The 26,938-nt window shown below is 43.1% G+C and overlaps 1 protein-coding gene across 1 annotated transcript in view; it reads left to right on the plus strand.

Moving 5' to 3' along the window:
* stat2 (signal transducer and activator of transcription 2) overlaps positions 1–26,938 on the plus strand; it is a 73,399-nt gene that overhangs the window by 27,083 nt on the left and 19,378 nt on the right. Inside the window, exons 16-20 of the mRNA XM_034166688.1 lie at positions 5,910–6,008; positions 10,394–10,529; positions 10,763–10,815; positions 10,920–11,005; positions 11,099–11,235. Of these exons, the coding sequence (XP_034022579.1) occupies positions 5,910–6,008; positions 10,394–10,529; positions 10,763–10,815; positions 10,920–11,005; positions 11,099–11,235 (511 nt within the window). The remainder of the gene's footprint in view (positions 1–5,909; positions 6,009–10,393; positions 10,530–10,762; positions 10,816–10,919; positions 11,006–11,098; positions 11,236–26,938) is intronic.

The raw sequence follows: 26,938 nt of genomic DNA on the forward strand, positions 1-26,938 counted from the left end.
GGTGTACAGAGGGGCGAGGTGTGATGGGGCTTGAGCTTTGACACATGAAATACTGGGTGGATCCGCAGTGAGGCTGGAAGCCGAAGCCTCACTGCGGCGGGATTGATGACCTTGAGAATTTTAAACGGTCCTATGTATCTGTCCTGCAGTTTTGGGGAGGCCACCTTTAGCGGGATGTCCTTCGTGGACAACCACACTTCCTGCCCGGGGCGATACGTAGGGGCCGGGGTCCGCCGCCGGTCTGCATGGGTCTTCGCCCTCATCCGGGCCTTCAACAAAGCAGAACGGGCGGCACGCCTCACCCGACGGCACTTCCGCAGGTGGGCCTGGACCGAGGGCACACCGACCTCTCCCTCAACCACCGGGAACAATGGGGGCTGATACCCCAAACACACCTCAAAGGGGGAGAGGCCGGTGGCTGATGACACTTGACTGTTGTGGGCGTACTCGATCCAGGCCAGATGAGTACTCCAGGCCGCCGGGTGCGCGGCTGTCACACAACGCAGTGTTTGCTCCATTTCTTGATTGGCCCGCTCTGCTTGCCCGTTGGTCTGGGGGTGATACCCGGACGAGAGACTGACCGTGGCCCCCAGTTCCCGACAAAAGCTCCTCCAGACATGCGAGGAGAACTGGGGACCGCGATCGGAGACGATGTCTGATGGTATCCCATGCAGGCGGACGACATGGTGGACCAGGAGGTCCGCTGTCTCCTGGGCCGTTGGGAGCTTCGGGAGGGCCACGAAGTGGGCCGCCTTGGAGAATCGGTCCACTATCGTGAGGATCACGGTGTTTCCCTGGGACGGCGGGAGGCCCGTGACAAAATCCAGGCCGATGTGGGACCAGGGGCGATGAGGCACGGGCAGCGGCTGTAGCAGTCCCGGAGCCTTGCGATGGTCGGCCTTGCCCCTGGCGCAGGTGGTACAGGCCTGGATATAGTCCCGGACGTCGGCCTCCAGGGACGCCCACCAGAAGCGCTGCCGGACAACTGCCACGGTTCTTCGCACCCCTGGATGACAGGAGAGCTTAGAGCCGTGACAGAAGTCCAGGACTGCAGCTCTTGCCTCTGGTGGAACGTAAAGTCTGTTCTTTGGTCCAGTCCCGGGGTCCGGGCTTCGTGCCAGGGCCTCCCGGACGATTCTCTCTACGTCCCAGGTGAGGGTGGCCACGATAGTGGACTCCGGGATGATAGGTTCCGGTGGATCCGACAACTCCGCTTTGACCTCGTCTTCGTGTACCCGGGACAAGGCATCCGATTTCTGGTTCTTGGTCCCGGGCCGGTAGGTGATGCGGAAGTCAAAACGGCCGAAGAACAGTGACCAGCGGGCTTGCCTGGGATTCAGCCGCTTGGCGGTCCTGATATACTCCAGGTTCCGGTGGTCAGTGAAAACCGTGAATGGCACGGACGTCCCCTCCAACAGGTGTCTCCACTCTTCAAGAGCCTCTTTCACCGCAAGGAGTTCTCGGTTGCCGACGTCATAGTTCCGTTCAGCCGGGGTCAACCTGCGGGAAAAATAGGCACACGGATGAAGGACCTTATCGGTCTTCCCACTCTGGGACAGCACAGCTCCTATCCCTGAGTCCGAGGCGTCCACTTCAACCACTAACTGGCGATTAGGATCGGGCTGCACCAGAACGGGTGCAGACGAGAAGCGCCGTTTCAACTCCTTGAACGCGGCCTCGCAACGATCCGACCAGGTGAAGGGGACTTTTGGTGAGGTCAGGGCTGTCAGGGGGCTAACAACCTGACTGTAGCCTTTAATGAACCTCCTGTAGAAATTCGCAAAGCCGAGGAACTGTTGCAGCTTCCTACGGCTTGTGGGTTGGGGCCAGTCTCTCACCGCAGCAACCTTTGCCGGATCAGGTGCGACGGAGTTGGGGGAGATGATGAACCCCAGGAAGGACAAAGAGGTGCGGTGAAACTCACACTTCTCACCCTTAACAAACAGCCGGTTCTCCAATAACCGCTGCAGGACCTGACGTACATGCCGGACATGAGTCTCAGGATCCGGAGAAAAGATGAGTATATCGTCTAGATATACGAAGACGAACCGGTGCAGGAAGTCCCGCAATACGTCGTTAACCAAGGCTTGGAACGTCGCGGGGGCGTTTGTGAGGCCGAACGGCATGACCAGGTACTCAAAGTGACCTAAGGGGGTGTTGAATGCCGTCTTCCACTCGTCTCCCTTCCGGATCCGAACCAGATGATACGCGTTTCTAAGATCAAGCTTGGTAAAAATCTTGGCTCCATGCAGGGGCGTGAACACCGAATCCAAAAGGGGTAACGGGTATCGGTTGCGAACCGTGATTTCGTTCAGCCCCCTATAATCGATGCATGGACGAAGTCCGCCATCTTTTTTACCCACGAAAAAGAAACCTGCGCCCATCGGGGAGGTGGAATTTCGGATCAACCCGGCAGCTAACGAGTCCCGGATGTAGGTCTCCATTGATTCGCGCTCAGGCTGTGAGAGGTTGTACAGTCTACTGGACGGGAACCCACTGCCTGGAACCAAATCGATGGCACAATCGTACGGACGGTGGGGGGGGAGTGTGAGCGCCAGATCCTTGCTGAACACGTCGACAAGGTCGTGGTACTCCACCGGCACCGTCCCCAGATTGGGCGGGACTCTGACCTCCTCCTTAGCTTGGGAGCCGGGAGGAACCGAGGAACCTAGACACACCCGATGGCAGGTCTCGCTCCACTGAACCACTACCCCGGACGGCCAATCAATCCGGGGATTGTGCTTCAACATCCAGGGAAAGCCTAAAACCACACGGGTTTCACAAAAAACTCGATCACCTCCCGGTGGTTTCCTGACACCACCAGCGTTACAGGTGGTGTCTTATGTGTGATCGGAGGGAGCAGGGAGCCATCTAGCGCTCGAACCTGCACAGGCGAGGTAAGCGCCACCAGAGGGAGCCCTATCTCCCTGGCCCATCTGCAGTCCAACAGATTCCCCTCAGAGCCCGTGTCCACCAGTGCTGGGGCCTTCAGGGTTAAATCCTCATACAGGATCGTGACTGGGAGTCGTGTAGCAATGTGGGTGTGTCCCACGTGAATGTCTCGGCCCACCCCTAGCCCAGTCTCTAGGGGCGGGCGTTGGTGTTGTAACCGCTCGGGGCAGTCTCTCACATGGTGCTCTAGTGCACCACAAACAAAACAAGCTCCATGGGCCCGTCTCCTCTGTGCAGCTGGTGCCCTAAATGTTGCCCTACTCGTGTCCATAGCTTCGTCAGTAGGAGGAGCTGTGACCCCACGGAGCGCAGGGGCCGTGGAGCGTGGGGAAGGCGGAGCGCGGTCGGAACCGGAAGGGAGAGGGACGGCGCGTGCCCGGCCACGCCCTTCGTCTCGTTCCCGCCGACGTTCTTCTAACCGGTTGTCCAACCGTATGACAAGATCGATAAGCCCGTCTAAATCCCGCGGTTCGTCCTTAGCCACCAGGTGCTCCTTGAGAACCAAAGACAGTCCGTTTACAAAGGCAGCGCGGAGGGCAGCGTTATTCCAGCCGGATCTCGCAGCCGCCATGCGGAAGTCGACTGCATAAACAGCTGCGCTCCGGCGCCCCTGTCTCATTGACAGTAGCACGGTTGAAGCGGTCTCGCCCCTATTAGGGTGATCGAACACGGTTCTGAGCCCCCTCACAAACCCATCGTATGTCAGAAGGAGCCGTGAATTCTGCTCCCAGAGCGCTGTAGCCCAAGCGCGTGCCTCACTGCGAAGCAGGTTTATGACATAAGCTACTTTACTAGCATCGGTCGCGTACATAACGGGACGCTGTGCGAAGACGAGCGAACACTGCATCAGAAAATCCGCGCACGTCTCCACACAGCCTCCGTACGGCTCAGGAGGGCTTATGTATGCTTCCGGGGAAGGAGGGAGAGGTCGTTGAACAACCAGTGGAACGTCAACGTTACGCACAGGATCTACGGGAGGGAGAGCCGCAGCGGCGCCCGGAGGGCGCTCTTCCACCTGCGCGGCGAGAGCCTCCACCCTGCGGTTCAGGAGGACGTTCTGCTCGGTCATGAAATCCAACCGAGTCGTGAAAGCGGTGAGGATCCGCTGCAACTCACCGATTACCCCTCCCGCGGACGCCTGCGCGTCCTGTTCTTCCATTGGCCGTTCAACAGCCGGTTGACGCCCCTCGGGATCCATGGCGTGGCCGAGATATCCTGTTGGTAAAGTGTCAGTACACGGACCCACAACAGGGGGCGCAATGAACGGACAATGGAGAAAGTCAAATAACAAGGCTTTACTGTTGTGAACGTGCACAACGAATACAACCAATCACGAAATGGACAACAGTCAATTCACAAAAGTGTCGTGTGGGCAGGCTCGAAGATAGGAGACGCCTCTCCAAGGTAAGACCCGAACCACACGGCTCCCTCCGCCACAGGACCCCGGAAATACTGGAGCCGCCAAGTCCCGAACTCCCAGGTGGCCACTGCCTCCGCGTGTCGGACCTGGTACTGCTGGCGAGGAACAAAGAACAGTTAGATGGGGGCGCGTTTGCACCCAAGACTCCGAACAGCAGGGAAGTTACCTCCACCTCTTGTTGGAACAGTAATCCACAAGCTATACACTAATCCAAAAGGATACACTCCGTCAGCTTTGATACGTTACCTCGTAGGTAGAAACGATATCTCGGCAATGAGGTGGAGGTGCCGTCCTGCTGATATACCCCACAGATGATTGCCGTCAGCTGTCTCAGGTGATGGGTGACAGCTGTCACCGTAGCTGCTCACGTGAGGCGGCGGCGCCCTCTGGTGCCTGGAGCCCGCACTCCAGGCAGGGCGCCCTCTGGTGGTGGTGGGCCAGCAGTACCTCCTCTTCAGCGGCCCACACAACAGCGAGGTCTGTACAGGAAAATATCAGAGCGAGGTGTTGACAGTAAAAACACGGACCTCATCCCCTGTTCAGTTTTGTTTTGTTTGTTTTCATCATTTCTTTGTATGCATTTACAGCCTTTGTTGCAATGAAAAAGCCATAGCTGCTATGGCATTAAATCACAGTCTGCTATTACTACTACAGAACCTTCGGTGGTGTATAAAAAGGCATTCATCTTGGTTTATCTAAAATGTTGGTGCACTGATATAGTGATTAAAAACCAACATAAGACTATGCTGTAACTATCGTTCTTGAATAACTTGGTATGGAAATGAAGTAGACATTTTAAGTCACTTGAAACACTTTGACAAAATGGAATATGTGCAGTCAGAGAAATTGGGAAACACTGTCTCATTTGAGGGTGGGCGCTAAAGGGTTAAAATATGACTCGAATGATGCAATAATCCTACTTCCAGGGACAGCCCTCATATGTCCCCATCAGAAACATGTCACTTCCTGAGTTTTTGGGCAAATTACACGGCAAACAACGTGAAAATGCAAAGAAAAAGTAACGATGTGGTGGAAAGCGGACATGTTTTGCAGTTTGTTGATGACCCGGAGCTCAAACATATCGAAGCAGTTGTGCAGGTGAGGGACCGCAGCTACTCTATCAAGGTGTTTCGGCTAAAACTACCTCTCCCATTTGCCTTACCTTCCCTTCTCCACTGGGAACCCCAAAAAACTGCACTTTTCACGTCTGCTTCGGTGATTGCAGCCAAAAACAAAACAGTACACCATTTCTCTGTTAAAACTGATGCTGTGTTTATGCAGGCTGTCCCCGGATGTGGTCACATCCCATGATAGCACACAGTGGTCAAACAAGACTGCACTGCCGTATTAAGTTTGAAAACATATAACCTACAACTGCAAGTTGATGTGGTACCTTTTTAAAACCTGATAAATAAATCCACTTAAAAAAAATTGAGGCACCTGATGACCTTAAACCATTTACATAGCATTAGTTCAGAGCCTCTTTTTTTAATTCAATGAAGTAAAATAAACTTTGTATGTCTGACACATGCTGTAGGCATCTTCTCTCCCTGTGGTCATTATCTCCAACTCCAGCCAGCAGCAGAGTGCCTGGGCCTCTGTACTCTGGTTCAACATGCTCAGCCAGGACACCAAGGTAAGACAAAACTATCAGTTACAATTACTGTGTTGCAACACTAAGCAGGATGTCCTGAACCAACCTGCAAGGTCCATCATAAAAAATGCCTGAACCAACCTTCAGGTGTTTTTTTATGATGGATCCTTATCAGCTCTGAAAGGTCTCAGAGAATTCTGATTGTTTTATGGCACTGTAGGTTGTTGTACACAGTTTAAAAAACAAAAAACAAAACATAAACCTGTTGATGTGCAGGTGAAAGGAACCAGTTACAACAGTGACATAAATTAAAAGAGTCAGACCACAGGGAACGTGATGGTCTAGTGCAGTGGTGTCCAAAGTATTCAAGAAAGGGTCAAGAGGGTGCAGGTTTTCTTTGCAGCCACTGACTCCAGCAGGTGATTTCACTAATGAACTCATCCTATCTGCTCAAAGTGATGTTCAAGGTTAGCCTGTTAGCTTAGGTTTTCAGGAGGAGCGTGTTCAAGCTCCTTTCGTCACACATTGACACACCCACCTCTTTATGCATTGATGAGTTCATCATGAATCAGTCTTGCTGCTGCTGTCAACATTGCGACACCCAGATATGAGCTTCACCACACACAGGCTTTGTCCAGTGTGTATATATATACAGTCTATGGTTGGGACACAGCTGGCTAACAAAAACAATTTACTTCTACTGTTTAGGCTGCAAATGAGTATCTCAGCAGTGTCGGCTGGTGGTGATTTTTTTTTTCTTTTTTTTTTTAAAGTGTGTGCACCTTCATGTCTAGTCCAGTAAATGGCAGTGTCCATTCATTTTATTTTGAAATATTTTGATTCAGATTTTTCATGAAACAAAAATCATATATAAACTTGTGTATTAAATGGTGTGAATTAAAAAAGAAGTCAAACTTTTATCACATTGTTAGGAGTACCCCTATCAGAAGATGAGAATAAGTGAAGATTGTAAAAATATGACACTGCAGTCCAACACAGACAGAATAATTTCTACAACATAATCTCACCTCTCTGCTGGACTACAAACAGTGTTTCATGGTTTCAATTCCTGTACCTCCGTAGTTGTCCATAAATGTTTCGGTGACAGGATTTTGAAATAACTCTGCTTTGTTGGTAGCAAAGCTTTGGGTCAAAGGTTTTAATCCTTTTTTTTCCTGTCTCCTGACTGCCTCATAAATAGATGTTGTAAACCTGTCACTACTGCAACAGCATTTTGGTCACCATTATCACAAAGCGTCACTGTTGTTTGCTACGGTGCGTCCATAAAGTCCATAAAGTAACTTTTTCCACATCTTTCCAAAATGGAGTAAATTGATTTTTTTTTTCTCTCAAAATTACACTTACAATACCCATAATGACAACATGAAAAACGTTTTTTATTTTTATTTTTATTTTCTTGAAAATTTCTTAAACGTAAAAGCTAAGAAATCACACGTACATAAGTATTCACACTTTGCTCAATACTTTGTTGATGCACCTTTGGCAGCCTCAAGTCTTCTTGAATATGATGCCACAAGCTTGGTGCACCTATCTTTGTGCAGTTTTGCCCATTCCTCTTTGCAGCACCTCTCAAGCACCTCATCAGGTTGGATGGGGAGCGTCAGTGCACAGCCATTTTCGGATCTCTCCAGAGATGTTCAGTCAGATTCAGGTCTGGGCTCTGGCTGGGTCACTCAAGGACATTTACAGAGTTGTCCTGAAGCCACTCCTTTGATATCTTGGCTATATGTTTAGGATCATTGTCCTGCTGCAAGATGAACCGTCACCCCAATCTAAGATCAAGAGCGCTTTGGAGCAGGTTTTCATCCAGGATGTCTCAGTACTTTGCTGCATTCTTCTTTTCCTCAACCCTGACTAGTCTCCCAGTTCCTCCTGCTGAAAAACATCCCCACAGCATGATGCTGCCACCACCATGTTTCACTGTAGGAATGGTTCCTACATATATATATATATATATATATATATATATATATATATATATATATATATATATATATATATATATATATATATATATACGAGGTCTGTTAGAAAAGTATCCGACCTTTTTATTTTTTTCTAAAACCATATGGATTTGAATCACGTGTGATTGCATCAGACAAGCTTGAACCTTCGTGTGCATGCGTGAGTTTTTTCACGCCTGTCGGTTGCGTCATTCGCCTGTGAGCAGGCTTTGTGTGAGCACTGGTCCACCCTCTCATCGTTTTTTTATTGCGAATAAATGTCTGAATGATTTGGAGCTTTGCTGCATCAATTTTTTTCCAGAAACTGTGAGAGACCTCCAGGTGGACACCGTTTGGAAAATTAATATGGCTTTCAGGGATGATTTTATGGGGATTATGCAGATTAAGGAGTGTTACTGCCGCTTTAAGGACGGCCCACAATTGCTTTTCAGTCGTGTGATTATCCGATTGTGATTGTGCATGAGCTGGACATGCCCAACATGTCCCGGAAGGCTTCATCACGGCGTTGCTTTGCGCCATGCGGCTCCACCGCGACGCGCGGAATTCCGCTCCTCTTTCCATGACAAAAACTCCTGTAACAGTGGAATGTGCCGTTCATTTCTAAACTGTACGCTGTCTTGATCCGGTATGTCGTCTGACTAGCACAGGAATTGTGAAAAGACGTGGACATCAGCACTTTTTCAGCACATTAAGACAGACGTGCGGAGGAGTTACGCGCGTCGTGGTGGAGCCGCATGGCGCAAAGCAACGCCGTGATGAAGCCTTCCGGGACATGTTGGGGCATGTCCAGCTCATGCACAATCACAATTAGATAATCACACGACTGAAAAGCAACCGGAATCCATCTGAAATCCACCTGAAAGCCGTCCTGTGAGACCAACATGGAGGTGGTTTTGTGCCGCGTAATGAACGGCTCCGTGGCGCGTCCCTCCGCTTTTCTTTCCATGAAAAAAACTCCTGTAACAATGGAATGTGCCGAAAAAGTGCTGATGTCCACTTCTTTTCACAATTCCTGTGCTAGTCAGATGACATACCAGATCAAGACAGTGTCCAGTTTAGAAATGAACGGCACATTCCACTGTTACAGGAGTTTTTGTCATGGAAAGAGGAGCGGAATTCCGCGCGTCGCGGTGGAGCCGCATGGCGCAAAGCAACGCCGTGATGAAGCCTTCCGGGACATGTTGGGGCATGTCCAGCTCATGCACAATCACAATTAGATAATCACACGACTGAAAAGCAACCGGAATCCATCTGAAATCCACCTGAAAGCCGTCCTGTGAGACCAACATGGAGGTGGTTTTGTGCCGCGTAATGAACGGCTCCGTGGCGCGTCCCTCCGCTTTTCTTTCCATAAGAAAAACTCCTGTAACAGTGGAATGTGCCGAAAAAGTGCTGATGTCCACGACTTCTGCCTTTTTGTGAAAGTCAGACGAGGTCCCGGATCAACAAAGCCTTCACGTTGGAAATGATCTGGTTGTTTCAGCCAGGTCTGAGCATGTTGATCGGCGCTGGGAGCGCGCCGCGCTCTCAGCAGTTGTGGGCCGTCCTTAAAGCAGCAGTAACACTCCTTAATCTGTATAATCCCCATAAAATCGTCCCTGAAAGCCATATTAATTTTCCGAACGATGTCCACCTGGAGGTCTCTCACAGTTTCTGGAAAAAATTGATGCAGCAAAGCTCCAAATCGTTCAGACATTTCTTCGCAATAAAAAAACAACGAGAGGGCTGGACCAGTGCTCACACAAAGCCTGCTCACAGGCGAATGACGCAACCGACAGGCGTGAAAAAACTCACGCATGCGCACGAAGGTTCAAGCTTGTCTGATGCAATCACACATGATTCAAATCCATATGGTTTTTGAAAAAAAATAAAAAGGTCGGATACTTTTCTAACAGACCTCGTGTATGTATATATATATATATATATATATATATTTTTTTTTTTTTTTTCTTTCTCATTGTACATATGTACATATGAGCTGTTGGTTTGGTAAAAATGTGCCAAATCAACATGCAAATCCACCTTGGATCTGCTGTGGTGACCCCAAGTAAAAAAAACAAGGGTGCAGCCGAAGGGACTTACTTACAAGGTTGGGTAGGATTACTTTGAAAGAATACATGTGGATTACATGTATGTATGTACATACATTTGGATTACTTGTAATCTGATTACTTTTGAATTACATTTCAAAGTAATCCTATCCAACCTTGCTTACTTACATATATGAGCTGTGCAACATCACTGTATAGCAAAGTTTGAAATAATACTTACAGACATATTGTTTTGACAGATGAAATTCAGAAACTTGAACCATATTTTCAGAAATATGATTGGAGCATCTTTAATTTGCATTTTTGCTGTTCTGCATATTTTGTCTTTATTTAAAAATCTTTCTTTTTTGCTTGCATGTTTTCTTTGTTTTGTTTTGTTTTCTCCCCTCAGGACATAATGTTCTTTGCAAACTCTCCTGTGGCTACTTGGGCACAGTTTGGAGAGATGTTGAGCTGGCAGTTCCTCTCTACCACCACACGGGGTCTGGACCAGAATCAGCTTGACATGATTGCACAAAAACTGTTTGGTAAATCCTGCTTTGGTTTTATACTTCAGCTGGCCCCACAATAAAATGTACCTAAAACCTTTGGACAGTACAGAACATATTTGTACCATTTTGAGTAACTTTCAATTTAAAGTGATGCTTTCATAAAAGAATACACAGTTATGAAACATAATTATGATTTTGTGACATGTGGTAAAATTGTACTTGAACTCTAAAGGTGGATTCATAATTTTCCCTTTTTTCAATCTCAAAAGGAAAACAGCAAGATTATGACAACTGGAGTGTTGCCTGGTCAAAATTTAGTAAGGTGAGAATGTTGAGTTTTTAAAAGTGAATTTCTGATTTTATTTCCTTTTTCAATTTACAGTGTGTAGGTGTGTTATTGATCTTTTTCCATCACTTTGGCTGCAGGAAAACTCTCGTTGCACTTTCTGGGTCTGGTTTGATGCCATCTTGCTGTTGGTAAAAACGTACCTAGAGTATATTTGGAGGGATGGGTGTGTATTCTGAGCACAACATTAATATTTGTCTCATGTTCTTAATCCCATTGAAATGCACATATTTGATCAGGGTTCTCATCTGTACCATAGCCTCATTATAGGTTTTGTGAGCAAGGGCAAAGAGAAGTCGCTGCTGAAGAGGAAACAGAGAGGCACATTCTTACTACGCTTCAGTGAAAGCGTGATTGGCGGCATCACCTTCTCCTGGGTCGATTTCACCTCAGCTGGTGAGATGTACATATTTTCAAATTACACTGATCAAAAATAGAAATGCAACACTTTTGTTTTTACTCCCATTTTTCACGAGCTGAACTCAAAGATCTAAAACATTTTCTAAATACACAAAAGACCTATTTCTCTCATATTGTACAAAAGTCTGTGTTAGTGAGCATTTCTCCTTTGCCGAGATAATCCATCCCGCCTCACAAGTGTGGCATATCAAGATGTTGACCCGATCTTCCCCTTCTGACAATCTTAAGGACGCCCCGACAATCGTGATGATGATAAAGATAATCTTATCAGATATTCCTGCCGTGTGTGGTGTGTTAAGTGCATTCTGATCTGCTTGGAAGGACATCTGGTGTGCTCCAAATCGGGGATATTCAACATGTTGACGTACGTACGGAGCGGAAAATAGAATCAAAACATCTGTTCTGACTTAACAGAAAGTCCGGTGATTGCGCTGTCTCCACTCCTTTAAAGAACACCTTTTCTTTTTCTTTTTGTATTGTTTTTTTTTTCTCCGTATTAAATAGTCCACAAAGTATCTCCATTTGTTTAAATCAAATCAAATCAATTTTATTTATATAGCGCCAAATCACAACAAACAGTTGCCCCAAGGCGCTTTATATTGTAAGGCAAGGCCATACAATAATTACGTAAAAACCCCAACGGTCAAAACGACCCCCTGTGAGCAAGCACTTGGCGACAGTGGGAAGGAAAAACTCCCTTTTAACAGGAGGAAACCTCCAGCAGAACCAGGCTCAGGGAGGGGCAGTCTTCTGCTGGGACTGGTTGGGGCTGAGGGAGAGAACCAGGACAAAGTCATGCTGTGGAGGGGAGCAGAGATCAATCACTAATGATTAAATGCAGAGTGGTGCATACAGAGCAAAAAGAGAAAGAAACACTCAGTGCATCATGGGAACCCCCCAGCAGTCTAAGTCTATAGCAGCATAACTAAGGGATGGTTCAGGGTCACCTGATCCAGCCCTAACTATAAGCTTTAGCAAAAAGGAAAGTTGTAAGCCTAATCTTAAAAGTAGAGAGGGTGTCTGTCTCCCTGATCTGAATTGGGAGCTGGTTCCATAGGAGAGGAGCCTGAAAGCTGAAGGCTCTGCCTCCCATTCTACTCTTACAAACCCTAGGAACTACAAGTAAGCCTGCAGTCTGAGAGCGAAGCGCTCTATTGGAGTGATATGGTACTATGAGGTCCCTAAGATAAGATGGGACCTGATTATTCAAAACCTTATAAGTAAGAAGAAGAATTTTAATTCTATTCTAGAATTAACAGGAAGCCAATGAAGAGAGGCCAATATGGGTGAGATATGCTCTCTCCTTCTAGTCCCTGTTAGTACTCTAGCTGCAGCATTTTGAATTAACTGAAGGCTTTTCAGGGAACTTTTAGGACAACCTGATAATAATGAATTACAATAGTCCAGCCTAGAGGAAATAAATGCATGAATTAGTTTTTCAGCATCACTCTGAGACAAGACCTTTCTAATTTTAGAGATATTGCGTAAATGCAAAAAAGCAGCCCTACATATTTGTTTAATATGCGCATTGAATGACATATCCTGATCAAAAATGACTCCAAGATTTCTCACAGTATTACTAGAGGTCAGGGTAATGCCATCCAGAGTAAGGATTTGGTTAGACACCATGTTTCTAAGATTTGTGGGGCCAAATACAATAACTTCAGTTTTATCTGAGTTTAAAAGCAGGAAATTAGAGGTCATCCATGTCTTTATATCTGTAAGACAATCCTGCAGTTTAGCTAATTGGTGTGTGTCCTCTGGCTTCATGGATAGATAAAGCTGGGTATCATCTGCGTAACAATTAAAATTTAAGCAATGCCGTTTAATAATAATACTGCCTAAGGGAAGCATGTATAAAGTGAATAAAATTGGTCCTAGCACAGAACCTTGTGGAACTCCATAATTAACCTTAGTCTGTGAAGAAGATTCCCCATTTACATGAACAAATTGTAATCTGTTAGATAAATATGATTCAAACCACCGCAGCGCAGTGCCTTTAATACCTATGGCATGCTCTAATCTCTGTAATAAAATTTTATGGTCAACAGTATCAAAAGCAGCACTGAGGTCTAACAGAACAAGCACAGAGATGAGTCCACTGTCTGAGGCCATAAGAACATAATTTGTAACCTTCACTAATGCTGTTTCTGTACTATGATGAATTCTAAAACCTGACTGAAACTCTTCAAATAGACCATTCCTCTGCAGATGATCAGTTAGCTGTTTTACAACTACCCTTTCAAGAATTTTTGAGAGAAAAGGAAGGTTGGAGATTGGCCTATAATTAGCTAAGATAGCTGGGTCAAGTGATGGCTTTTTAAGTAATGGTTTAATTACTGCCACCTTAAAAGCCTGTGGTACATAGCCAACTAATAAAGATAGACTGATCATATTTAAGATCGAAGCATTAAATAATGGTAGGGCTTCCTTGAGCAGCCTGGTAGGAATGGGGTGTAATAGACATGTTGATGGTTTGAAGGAAGTAACTAATGAAAATAACTCAGACAGAACAATCAGAGAGAAAGAGTCTAACCAAATACCGGCATCACTGAAAGCAGCCAAAGATAACGATACGTCTTTGGGATGGTTATGAGTAATTTTTTCTCTAATAGTTAAAATTTTATTAGCAAAGAAAGTCATGAAGTCATTACTAGTTAAAGGAATACTCGGCTCAATAGAGCTCTGACTCTTTGTCAGCCTGGCTACAGTGCTGAAAAGAAACCTGGGGTTGTTCTTATTTTCTTCAATTAGTGATGAGTAGTAAGATGTCCTAGCTTTAATGGAGGGCTTTTTTATAGAGCAACAGACTCTTTTTCCAGGCTAAGTGAAGATCTTCTAAATTAGTGAGACGCCATTTCCTCTCCAACTTACGGGTTATCTGCTTTAAGCTGCGAGTTTGTGAGTTATACCACGGAGTCAGGCACTTCTGATTTAAAGCTCTCTTTTTCAGAGTAGCTACAGCATCCAAAGTTGTCTTCAGTGAGGATGTAAAACTATTGACGAGATACTCTATCTCACTTACAGAGTTTATGTAGCTACTCTGCACTGTGTTGGTATATGGCATTAGAGAACATAAAGAAGGAATCATATCCTTAAACCTAGTTACAGTGCTTTCTGAAAGACTTCTAGTGTAATGAAACTTATTCCCCACTGCTGGGTAGTCCATCAGAGTAAATGTAAATGTTATTAAGAAATGATCAGACAGAAGGGAATTTTCAGGGAATACTGTTAAGTTACTGTTACTGTTACTGTTTCCATACCATAAGTCAGAACAAGATCTAAGATATGATTAAAGTGGTGGGTGGACTCATTTACATTTTGAGCAAAGCCAATTGAGTCTAATAATAGATTAAATGCAGTGTTGAGGCTGTCATTCTCAGCATCTGTGTGGATGTTAAAATCGCCCACTATAATTATCTTATCTGAGCTAAGCACTAAGTCAGACAAAAGGTCTGAAAATTCACAGAGAAACTCACAGTAACGACCAGGTGGACGATAGATAATAACAAATAAAACTGGTTTTTGGGACTTCCAATTTGGATGGACAAGACTAAGAGTCAAGCTTTCAAATGAATTAAAGCTCTGTCTGGGTTTTTGACCTAATGTTTAATAGACCACATTTAACTGTTTTAGTCTGTGGTGCAGTTGAAGGTGCTATATTATTTTTTCTTTTTGAATTTTTATGCTTAAATAGATTTTTGCTGTTTATTGGTGGTCTGGGAGCAGGCACCGTCTCTACGGGGATGGGGTAATGAGGGGATGGCAGGGGGAGAGAAGCTGCAGAGAGGTGTGTAAGACTACAACTCTGCTTCCTGGTCCCAACCCTGGATAGTCATGGTTTGGAGGATTTAAGAAAATTGGCCAGATTTCTAGAAATGAGAGCTGCTCCATCCAAAGTGGGATGGATGCCGTCTCTCCTAACAAGACCAGGTTTTCCCCAGAAGCTTTGCCAATTATCTGTGAAGCCCACCTCATTTTTTGGACACCACTCAGACAGCCAGCAATTCAAGGAGAACATGCGGCTAAACATGTCACTCCCGGTCCGATTGGGGAGGGGCCCAGAGAAAACTACAGAGTCCGACATTGTTTTTGCAAAGTTGCACACCGATTCAATGTTAATTTTAGTGACCTCCGATTGGCGTAACCGGGTGTCATTACTGCCGACGTGAATTACAATCTTACCAAATTTACGCTTAGCCTTAGCCAGCAGTTTCAAATTTCCTTCAGTGTCGCCTGCTCTGGCCCCCGTAAGACAATTGACTATGGTTGCTGGTGTCGCTAACTTCACATTTCTCAAAACAGAGTCGCCAATAACCAGAGTTTGATCCTCGGCGGGTGTGTCGTCGAGTGGGGAAAAATGGTTAGAAATGTGAACGGGTTGGCGGTGTACACGGGGCTTCTGTTTAGGGCTACCCTTCCTCCTCACAGTCACCCAGTCGGCCTGCTTTCCCGGCTGCTCGGGATCTGCCAGAGGGAAACTAACGGCGTCTAAGCTACCTTGGTCCGCACCGACTACAGGGGCCTGGCTAGCTGTAAGATTTTCCACGGTGCGGAGCCGAGTCTCCAATTCGCCCAGCCTGGCCTCCAAAGCTACGAATAAGCTACACTTATTACAAGTACCATTACTGCTAAAGGAGGCCGAGGAATAACTAAACATTTCACACCCAGAGCAGAAAAGTGCAGGAGAGACAGGAGAAGCCACCATACTAAATCGGCTAAGAGCTAGTAGCTGCGCTAAGCTAGCGGATTCCTCAAAACACAGAAAGTGAATAATGTGTAAATAATTTAGAGGTGATTCAGCAGAGGGAGTGCTTTAGTTAAGGCACGTGAAGATTACACTGTGAAACAAATCGTTATCTAGTTAACTAGTTCAATCTAACTGCGCAGATTAAACAGCTAACAGATACAGCAAAACACCGCTGTGCTCCGGAACAGGAAGTGATACAATACCGCAGTGAGAGTCAACCACCATTTTACTCTGAAGTCTTCTGAGTAATCTCGAGAGATTTTGTGAGATTTCCTGTCTGAGATGGGAATGTTCATGTATGACACCTGTTCATGTGTGGTGTGTTGACTTCACCGTGTGGCTGCACACCACACACTGTACGACCAAGCCTGTTAGATCTATGATTTTTTTTTATCTTCACGTGTGTGGTCTCTCAGGCTTTGGAAACCTAAAGATAATTTTAAAGTCCTGTCGTGTGAACCATGTTATGTGTCGGACGCGGTCGGAGCACCGACCCAGCGTTTGACAGGATCCAGCATAAAATAAGCAGAGCACGGTTCAAAGGATAACACATTTTAATGAAAGTGAGTGAAGTGATAAACAACTAAAAGTCCGCGGTCTGGTGAGGTGGAAACACGGCGCGCTCTCAGCAGCGCAAACGGTCCGGAGCCACAGCAGTTCGGACCCAGGGACCCTGCCGACACCCCCCAGGTGGCCGCGACAAACCGAGTCTGTGAAGCAAGAAAATATGAGGTGAGTCCAACACTCTCCACACAGAGAGACACAGCTCAAAGGTGCACACAATCAGCAAACACTTCCCGGCTTAAATATATATATCAGCTTCTCACCCTGCAGGCACGGAACAACTCAGTTTAAATCTCCACTGCAGCAGAAGCTGATTAGACAATTAGCATAACGTGACAGCTCAATACAACAAGGTGTGAGGGACACCAAATCTACTGTCATTACTTCATAAAAGTCACCAAAACCAAATTACCTCAGGAAGTGTGCTGAAGAGCGTGAGACCTCACCCAATCCTCCTTCACAGACTGTGGCGTCAAACCTGGAGCGGTCTCTGCGTCCGTAATGGTGAGATTGTTCTCCTGAGGCCGATCTCACACGTCTGCTCACAAGGTCGAGTCTCTGGCAATCACACACTGTGCATTCAAGGTTTAAGTGCAGCAATCTTTGATCAAGACAGAATACACCACAGCTGTGAGCCCTGATGACCTGCATGTGAAAACAAGCCTCAGGTGTTCAGGGTGAGGTCCTAATACTCAGCCACTCAGTCCTGAATGCATACCATCTGGTGGGAGAAACAGAAAAACAAAAACCAAGCCAGCCAAACACCCCAGCACACAACAAACCAGGCTTTACGGAAACACCAATTTTCTAATGCGTTGTCAAACCAGGTCTAAATCATGTATATCTTAGATCACACCTGGGAGTCAGAGCCCTTTTTAAAGTTGATGGAGCAGTATTGAGTTGGGGGGTCTGGGGGACCAAATTGCACCATTTTCTACAAAAATGGTGCAATTTGGTGCTTTCCCGTGCATTTTAACAGACATAGACCCCAATGTTAATTTGACTACAAATTAGGGTTAGGGATATAAGAGCTACAGTCACAGCAAAATATCTAAGTTAACACAATTTTCCAAAATAAGTAATTAAATAAAAGTAAGTGTAATTCATGGCTTAACAGTGTGTAATTCCCTTTGTGAAAGAAAAAAAAAACAATATAATATTCTACAATCAAAACATTAAAGAACAGATTACCCATCTTATAGTCAGTGTCATTCAGTAAACTCAGTCCATATTAATAACAGACTTTCAGAATATTACTTCCTTAACCTACAACTTGTAGGTCCAGGAATTACTGTACTGTCTTATGAGGTAACATAAAATAATGTCATAGTAATGTATTTGAAAAAAGAAGGTAATGCTTGTTATTTCTTAACAATATTAGACTGAATAAACCAATGCAATATATTTTTGTTTGTTAAAAAAATGACAAAGGTTAATTCATATTATATACACTCTACATATATATCATAATAGCCCTATTCTTATTCTGTACACTTTGTAATTCTCTGTAATATTGTATAGTTAAAATTGTCATCTATTATATGTCCCTCAGTTCCTGCAACTACAAAGACACACCATTTATTAGGTAATCCTAATATTAGCTCAACAAAAAAAAAAAATACACAAAACTAGCCGCTAGCGGCGGCTACATCGGAGGCTAACGGCAGCTACATCGGAGGCTAGCGGCGGCTACATCGGAGGCTGGCGGCGGCTACATCCGAGGCTGGCGGCGGCTACAAATCCGAGGCTAACGGCAGCTACAAATCCGAGGCTAACAGCCACTACAACCAAGGCTGGCGGCGGCTACATCTGAGGCTACCGGCGGGTGCATCCGAGGTTGGCGGCGGCTGCATCCGAGGCTGGCGGCGGCTGCATCCGAGGCTGGCGGCAGCTGCATCCGAGGCTAGCGGCGGCTACGACCGAGGCTGGCGGGGGCTATATCCGAGGTTGGACTTCCTGTTCCGGAGCACAGCGGTGTTTTGCTGTATCTGTTAGCTGTTTAATCTGCGTAGGTACATTGATCTAGTTAACTAGATAACGATTTGTTTCACAGTGTAATCTTCACGTGCCTTAACTAAAGCACTCCCTCTGCTGAATCACCTCTAAATTATTTACACATTATTCACTTTCTGTGTTTTTAGGAATCCGCTAGCTTAGCGCAGCTACTAGCTATAGGCGGTTTAGCATGGCGGCTTCTCCTGTCTCTCCCGCACTTTTCTGCTCTGGGTGTGAAATGTTTAGTTATTCCTCGGCCTCCTTTAGCAGTAATGGTACTTGTAATAAGTGTAGCTTATTCGTAGCTTTGGAGGCCAGGCTGGGCGAATTGGAGACTCGGCTCCGCACCGTGGAAAATCCTACAGCTAGCCAGGCCCCTGTAGTCGGTGCGGACCAAGGTAGCTTAGCCGCCGTTAGTTCCCCTCCAGCAGATCCCGAGCAGCCGGGAAAGCAGGCCGACTGGGTGACTGTGAGGAGGAAGGGTAGCCCTAAACAGAAGCCCCGTGTACACCGCCAACCCGTTCACATTTCTAACCGTTTTTCCCCACTCGATGACACACCCGCTGAGGATCAAACTCTGGTTATTGGCGACTCTGTTTTGAGAAATGTGAAGTTAGCGACACCAGCAACCATAGTCAATTGTCTTCCGGGGGCCAGAGCAGGCGACATTGAAGGAAATTTGAAACTGCTGGCTAAGGCTAAGCGTAAATTTGGTAAGATTGTAATTCACGTCGGCAGTAATGACACCCGGTTACGCCCATCGGAGGTCACTAAAATTAACATTGAATCGGTGTGTAACTTTGCAAAAACAATGTCGGACTCTGTAGTTTTCTCTGGGCCCCTCCCCAATCGGACCGGGAGTTACATGTTTAGCCGCATGTTCTCCTTGAATTGCTGGCTGTCTGAGTGGTGTCCAAAAAATGAGGTGGGCTTCATAGATAATTAGCAAAGCTTCTGGGGAAAACCTGGTCTTGTTAGGAAAGACGGCATCCATCCCAGTTTGGATGGAGCAGCTCTCATTTCTAGAAATCTGGCCAATTTTCTTAAATCCTCCAAACCGTGACTATCCCTGGTTGGGACCAGGAAGCAGAGTTGTAGTCTTACACACCTCTCTGCAGACCCCATTACTACCAGGCTGCTCAAGGAAGCCCTACCATTAATTAATGCTTCGATCTTAAATATGATCAATCTGTCTTTATTAGTTGGCTATGTACCACAGGCTTTTAAGGTGGCAGTAATTAAACCATTACTTAAAAAGCCATCACTTGACCAGCTTTCTTAGCTAATTATAGGCCAATCTCCAACCTTCCTTTTCTCTCAAAAATTCTTGAAAGGGTAGTTGTAAAACAGCTAACTGATCATCTGCAGAGGAATGGTCTATTTGAAGAGTTTCAGTCAGGTTTTAGAATTCATCATAGTACAGAAAAGGTTACAAATGATCTTCTTATGGTCTCAGACAGTGGACTCATCTCTGTGCTTGTTCTGTTAGATCTCAGTGCTGCTTTTGATACTATTGACCATAAAATTTTATTACAGAGATTAGAGCATGCCATAGGTATTAAAGGCACTGCACTGCGGTGGTTTGAATCATATTTATCTAATAGATTACAATTTGTTCATGTAAATGGGGAATCTTCTTCACAGACTAAGGTTAATTATGGAGTTCCACAAGGTTCTGTGCTAGGACCAATTTTATTCACTTTATACATGCTTCCCTTAGGCAGTATTATTAGACAGCATTGCTTAAATTTTCATTGTTACGCAGATGATACCCAGCTTTATCTGTCCATGAAGCCAGAGGACACACACCAATTAGCTAAACTGCAGGATTATCTTACAGACATAAAGACATGGATGACCTCTAATTTCCTGCTTTTAAACTCAGATAAAACTGAAGTTATTGTACTTGGCCCCACAAATCTTAGAAACATGGTGTCTAACCAGATCCTTACTCTGGATGGCATTACCCTGACCTCTAGTAATACTGTGAGAAACCTTGGAGTCATTTTGATCAGGATATGTCATTCAATGCGCATATTAAATAAATATGTAGGACTGCTTTTTTGCATTTGCGCAATATTTCTAAAATTAGAAAGGTCTTGTCTCAGAGTGATGCTGAAAAACTAATTCATGCATTTATTTCCTCTAGGCTGGACTATTGTAATTCATTATTATCAGGTTGTCCTAAAAGTTCCCTGAAAAGCCTTCAGTTAATTCAAAATGCTGCAGCTAGAGTACTGACAGGGACTAGAAGGAGAGAGCATATCTCACCCATATTGGCCTCTCTTCATTGGCTTCTTGTTAATTCTAGAATAGAATTTAAAATTCTTCTTCTTACTTATAAGGTTTTGAATAATCAGGTCCCATCTTATCTTAGGGACCTCATAGTATCATATCACCCCAATAGAGTGCTTCGCTCTCAGACTGCAGGCTTACTTGTAGTTCCTAGGGTTTGTAAGAGTAGAATGGGAGGCAGAGCCTTCAGCTTTCAGGCTCCTCTCCTCTGGAACCAGCTCCCAATTCGGATCAGGGAGACAGACACCATCTCTACTTTTAAGATTAGGCTTAAAACTTTCCTTTTTGCTAAAGCTTATAGTTAGGGCTGGATCAGGTGACCCTGAACCATCCCTTAGTTATGCTGCTATAGTCTTAGACTGCTGGGGGGTTCCCATGATGCACTGAGTGTTTCTTTCTCTTTTTACTCTGTATGCACCACTCTGCATTTAATCATTACTGATTGATCTCTGCTCCCCTCCACAGCATGTCTTTTTCCTGGTTCTTTCCCTCAGCCCCAACCAGTCCTAGCAGAAGACTGCCCCTCCCTGAGCCTGGTTCTGCTGGAGGTTTCTTCCTGTTAAAAGGGAGTTTTTCCTTCTCACTGTCGCCATGTGCTTGCTCACAGGGGGTTGTTTTGACCGTTGGGGTTTTTCCGTAATTATTGTATGGCTTTGCCTTACAATATAAAGCGCCTTGGGGCAACTGTTTGTTGTGATTTGGCGCTATATAAATCAAATTGATTTGATTTGATTTGATTTAACATCGGGGCGGGGCGGTGTGTGGCGACCGGACCTGTGGTGATAGAGACTATAAGTGAGAATTGTTTCACAATTTATAGTGGCCAGTACTAAATCACAATAGTCAGCATGGCACCACCTAAGAAAACGGATAAACTTGAAGACATAGAGGAGATAAAGACCTCATTAAACCGTATATCAAAAGACATGTCTAATCTAGACAAGTTGACGGAGGAGATTAAAGAGCTCAAAAATCTTGTTAAAGAAAAAGACAAGATTATTAAGAAGCTTGAACAACATGTGGATGAACTTGAACAATACTCTAGAAAAGACGATGTTATAATATCTGGTTTAGAAACAAAACATCGGTCTTATGCAAGGGTAGTGGATTCTAGTGGAGCCAATGGGGAGGATACACCACCTGAAGAACTTCAAACATTGGAACAAGTCACAAATTTTGTTTATATCAAAAAGGTATTGTCATCCATCAAGACACTATATCAGACTGTCATACTATTCCATCCAAAGATAGTAAAAATAAACTATCTACCATTATTATACGATTTACAAGCAGAAAATACAAAAATGAATTATTAAGACAGGCAAAGAATCTGAAAGGAACAAGTGTCTATATAAATGAGCATCTAACAAAAAAAAATGCAGATATTGCTCGGGAAGCAAGACTACTAAAAAAACAAACACATTGTTGCTACATGGATCTGGAACTGTAGGGTGTGGATTAGAGTGAAAGAAGGAACAAATGGTATACAAATCAAAAACATGGATGACCTTACAAAATACAGACCTGAATAGACAATTAAGTATGACGCCAGTTGGTAATTTGACCAACAAAAAATCAGATCAAACATGGAAACAGATGATAAAATATATGACATAGACACCAACATTGATGAAAGTATATTTGACTTAAAAACAATTGGTTGTGAGTATTATATGGAAGAACAGCTAAATAGTGAAAAAATTACAGAAGATACCCTTTCACTCATACATATAAACAGCCAAAGCTTGTATTGTAAAATGTCAAAAATAAAAGATTATTTAAATTAGTTTATAAATAGATTCAGCATTATTGCAATCACAGAATCTTGGCTTAAAGATGACCTCATGGCTGATGTTCAAATGGAGGGATATGAGCTGTAATTTGTAAACAGAAGAGATAAAAAAGGCGGAGGTATTGCTTTGTACACAAAAACAGATCTGACATGTACAATTGTAGAAGAAATGACAATTATAGATGATGTCATAGAAATTGTAACAGTGGAAATTGTACATGAAACATCTAAGAATATTCTAATTAGCTGTATACAGAGCACCAGTCTCTTGTGTTGTGAAATTTACAGATAAAATAATAGAATTATTCCATCAAATCAAAAACAAAATGCTTTTTATGTGTGGAGACTTTAACATTAATATAGAAAGCTCCAGTTGCCAAAGAACAAGTGATTTTGTGAATTCAATGTATAGTTTGGGTTTATTCCCCTTGATAACAAAACCAACCAGAATTACATCGCAAAGTGCAACTGTAATTGACAATATATTCACAAATAGAACACATGAAATTATTAAGAATGGGATCTTGATGAAAGATCTTAGTGATCATTTACCAGTTTTTTCAGTATTTAAATACAAAAATTGGTACAAGAAAAAACTGTTGTAAATTTTAAACGAGATAAGTCAGTAAAAGCCTTCGAGGCACTAAATTATGACCTTAAAAATCAAAATTGGGAAGAAGTTTATGTCGGCGATGTTAACGTAGCATATAATTCATTTATGAAAATACTGATGAAATCATATAATAAAAACTGTAAATTAATAAAAATTAGTAAGAAAAGAGTAAATAAACCATGGCTGACTAAGGGAATAAAAAATGCTTGAGTAAAGAAAAACTATTTATATAGGTGCTTCTTAAAAATGCAAATAAAGGAAACAGAATACAGATACAAAAAATATAAACTATTGACAATAATTAGGAAACAAAGAAAAGATTATTATAGTGAACAATTAAATAAGAGTAAAGATAATATAAAGGCAACATGGGGAATTATACACTCAACAAAAATATAAATGCAACACTTTTGGTTTTGCTCCCATTTTGTATGAGATGAACTCAAAGATCTAAAACTTTTTCCACATACACAATATCACCATTTCCCTCAAATATTGTTCACAAATCAGTCTAAATCTGTGATAGTGAGCACTTCTCCTTTGCTGAGATAATCCATCCCACCTCACAGGTGTGCCATATCAAGATGCTGATTAGACACCATGATTAGTGCACAGGTGTGCCTTAGACTGTCCACAATAAAAGGCCACTCTGAAAGGTGCAGTTTTGTTTTATTGGGGGGGGGGGGATACCAGTCAGTATCTGGTGTGACCACCATTTGCCTCATGCAGTGCAACACATCTCCTTCGCATAGAGTTGAAGAGAACACCTCTCCAACGTGCCAAACACCAGCGAATGTGAGCATTTGCCCACTCAAGTCGGTTACGACGACAAACTGGAGTCAGGTCGAGACCCCGATGAGGATGACAAGCATGCAGATGAGCTTCCCTGAGAGGGTTTCTGACAGTTTGTGCAGAAATTCTTTGGTTATGCAAACCGATTGTTTCAGCAGCTGTCCGAGTGGCTGGTCTCAGACGATCTTGGAGGTGAACATGCTGGATGTGGAGGTCCTGGGCTGGTGTGGTTACACGTGGTCTGCGGTTATGAGGCTGGTTGGATGTACTGCCAGATTCTCTGAAACGCCTTTGGAGACGGCTTATGGTAGAGACATGAACATTCAATACATGAGCAACAGCTCTGGTTGACATTCCTGCTGTCAGCATGCCAATTGCACGCTCCCTCAAATCTTGCGACATCTGTGGCATTGTGCTGTGTGATAAAACTGCACCTTTCAGAGTGGCCTTTTATTGTGGGCAGTCTAAGGCACACCTGTGCACTAATCATGGTGTCTAATCAGCATCTTGGTATGGCACACCTGTGAGGTGGGATGGATTATCTCGGCAAAGGAGAAGTGCTCACTGTCACAGATTTAGACTGGTTTGTGAACAATATTTGAGGGAAATGGTGATATTGTGTATTTGGAAAAAGTTTTAGATCTTTGAGTTCATCTCATACAAAATGGGAGCAAAACCAAAAGTGTTGCGTTTATATTTTTGTTGAGTATAAATAGTGTGATTAAAAGTGATGGAGCGAAATCAACTTTTCCAAATTACTTTGTCAAGAAAATAAAGAGATATATGACATAAAAGTTGCAAATGAGTTTAATGATTATTTTTCAAATGTGGGATCAGGTCTGGTGGTAAATAAACTAATAGTAGAAGATAAATTAAATACACTCGTAAATACGGTCAATAGTATTTTCCTTGACAATGTGGAAAAAGATGAAATAAGAAATATTGTAAAAAACTGTGTAAGCACAAGATCAACTGACTATGAAGATTTAGACATGATGACTGTAAAAAGTATAATAGAAACTGTTATTGAACCATTCACTTATATTTGTAATCTGTCTCTGTCAACAGGAATTTTCCCAGACGAAATGAAAATTGCCAAGGTAATCCCATTATATAAAAATGGAGACAAACACAATTTTTCAAATTACAGGCCAGTGTCATTGCTTCCACAGTTTTCTAAAATTCTGGAAACAGTTTTTGTGACAAGGTTGGATAAATTCATTGAGAAACATCATATTTTAAATAATGCTCAGTACGGATTCAGAACAAAACATTCGACAGCTATGGCAATTATGGAATTATGGAAGAAAGCTTTTGATGTTATCGACCACTCAGGATTGCTTTACAAATTACAACAATATGGAATTAGAGGTATTGCACACTATTGGGTAAAAAGCTACTTAGAAAATAGAAAACAGTTTGTTCAGATAAATAATACTAAATCAGAATTGTGTAACATCATTTATGGAGTACCACAAGGGTCGGTACTTGGACCCAAACTGTTTATTTTGTATATCAATGACTTTGTGAATGTATCTAAAGTACTTGGCAGCTTATTATTTGCTGATGATACAACATTATTTTACTCTGGATCAGATATACAGGAAGTAGTACAAGTGATAAATACAGAGTTGGAAAAAGTTAAACATTGGTTTGATATAAACAGATTGTCACTAAATCTTAATAATACAAATTTCATATTGTTTAATGACAGAGTGGAAAAAAATGATGTATCATTAAAAACAGATGGATTAGACATACAAAGGGTAAAAGAAACAAAATTTCTAGGAGTCATGATTGATGAAGATCTTACATGGAAGTCACACATAAATTACACAAAAGGAAAAATAGCGAAAGCCATTGCTGTTTTGCATAGAGTAAAATTTTCGTTGAATAGTTATGGTTTATTAACATTGTACAATTCATTGATTGTCCCATATTTAACTTATTGTGTAGAAATCTGGGGATCAACATGTAAAACTTATACACAACCATTATTTATTCTGCAGAAAAGAGCTTTAAAAATGATCAGCAATAGTCATTTTAGAGATCCATCTAATCCATTATTCATTAAGTATAAGGTACTTAAATTTCATGATTTAGTTGATTTGAAAATATTACGAACAATGCACCAAGCTAATAAAAATACCTTACCAGTAAACATTCAAAATATGTTTGAAAAAAGAGTAAGTAGTTATAATTTGAAAGGAATAGAAGTCTTTAAAAAACCAAGATTCAGAACCAAAGTAAAGGAACGGAGTATTGCAGTGAATGGTGTAAAATTATGGAACAACCTCAACAAAGAAATCAAAGAATCAAGGTTGCTTAAATTCTTTAAAAAATGTATTAAACTAGATGTATTAAGTAAGTATGAAACTATGAAATAAGTCAGTGGGTTGTGACAAAGTCTAAAATGTAATCTGTTGATAATGTCTAAAATGTTTTGTCTAACATGTAACCCGTTAAAAATGTAATCTTTTAAATAATGGCTAAAATTATGAAATAAGTCAGTGGTATGTGACAAAGTAAAAAAAGTGTAATCTGTTAAATAATGTTGAATAATGATGCTTAAAATTGAAAGATTGTATTGTAAAAAGGGGCAGAAAATATAAGACTTGTTCTCTCTGCTCCTTTTCATTCAGTGTCTTGTAATGTACTCATTTCTGCTTTTCTTTTAAATGAATGAAATAAATATTGAAAAAAAAAAAAAAAACAGGAAAAAGTGTTGTAAAGGTTACTAAAATTCAATTACATTTTAGGTAAATAATTTACTTGTAAAGTGGCTCCATAAGCTCACCATCACTAATATCCTCATTGTTGCTTGTGTTCATTTATGGTTTTATCTTTTTATTGTTTTTAAAGTTGTAATTAAATTTTC

The sequence above is a fragment of the Thalassophryne amazonica genome, chromosome 3, assembly GCF_902500255.1.
Source record: "Thalassophryne amazonica chromosome 3, fThaAma1.1, whole genome shotgun sequence".
Classification (NCBI taxonomy): Eukaryota; Metazoa; Chordata; class Actinopteri; order Batrachoidiformes; family Batrachoididae; genus Thalassophryne; species Thalassophryne amazonica.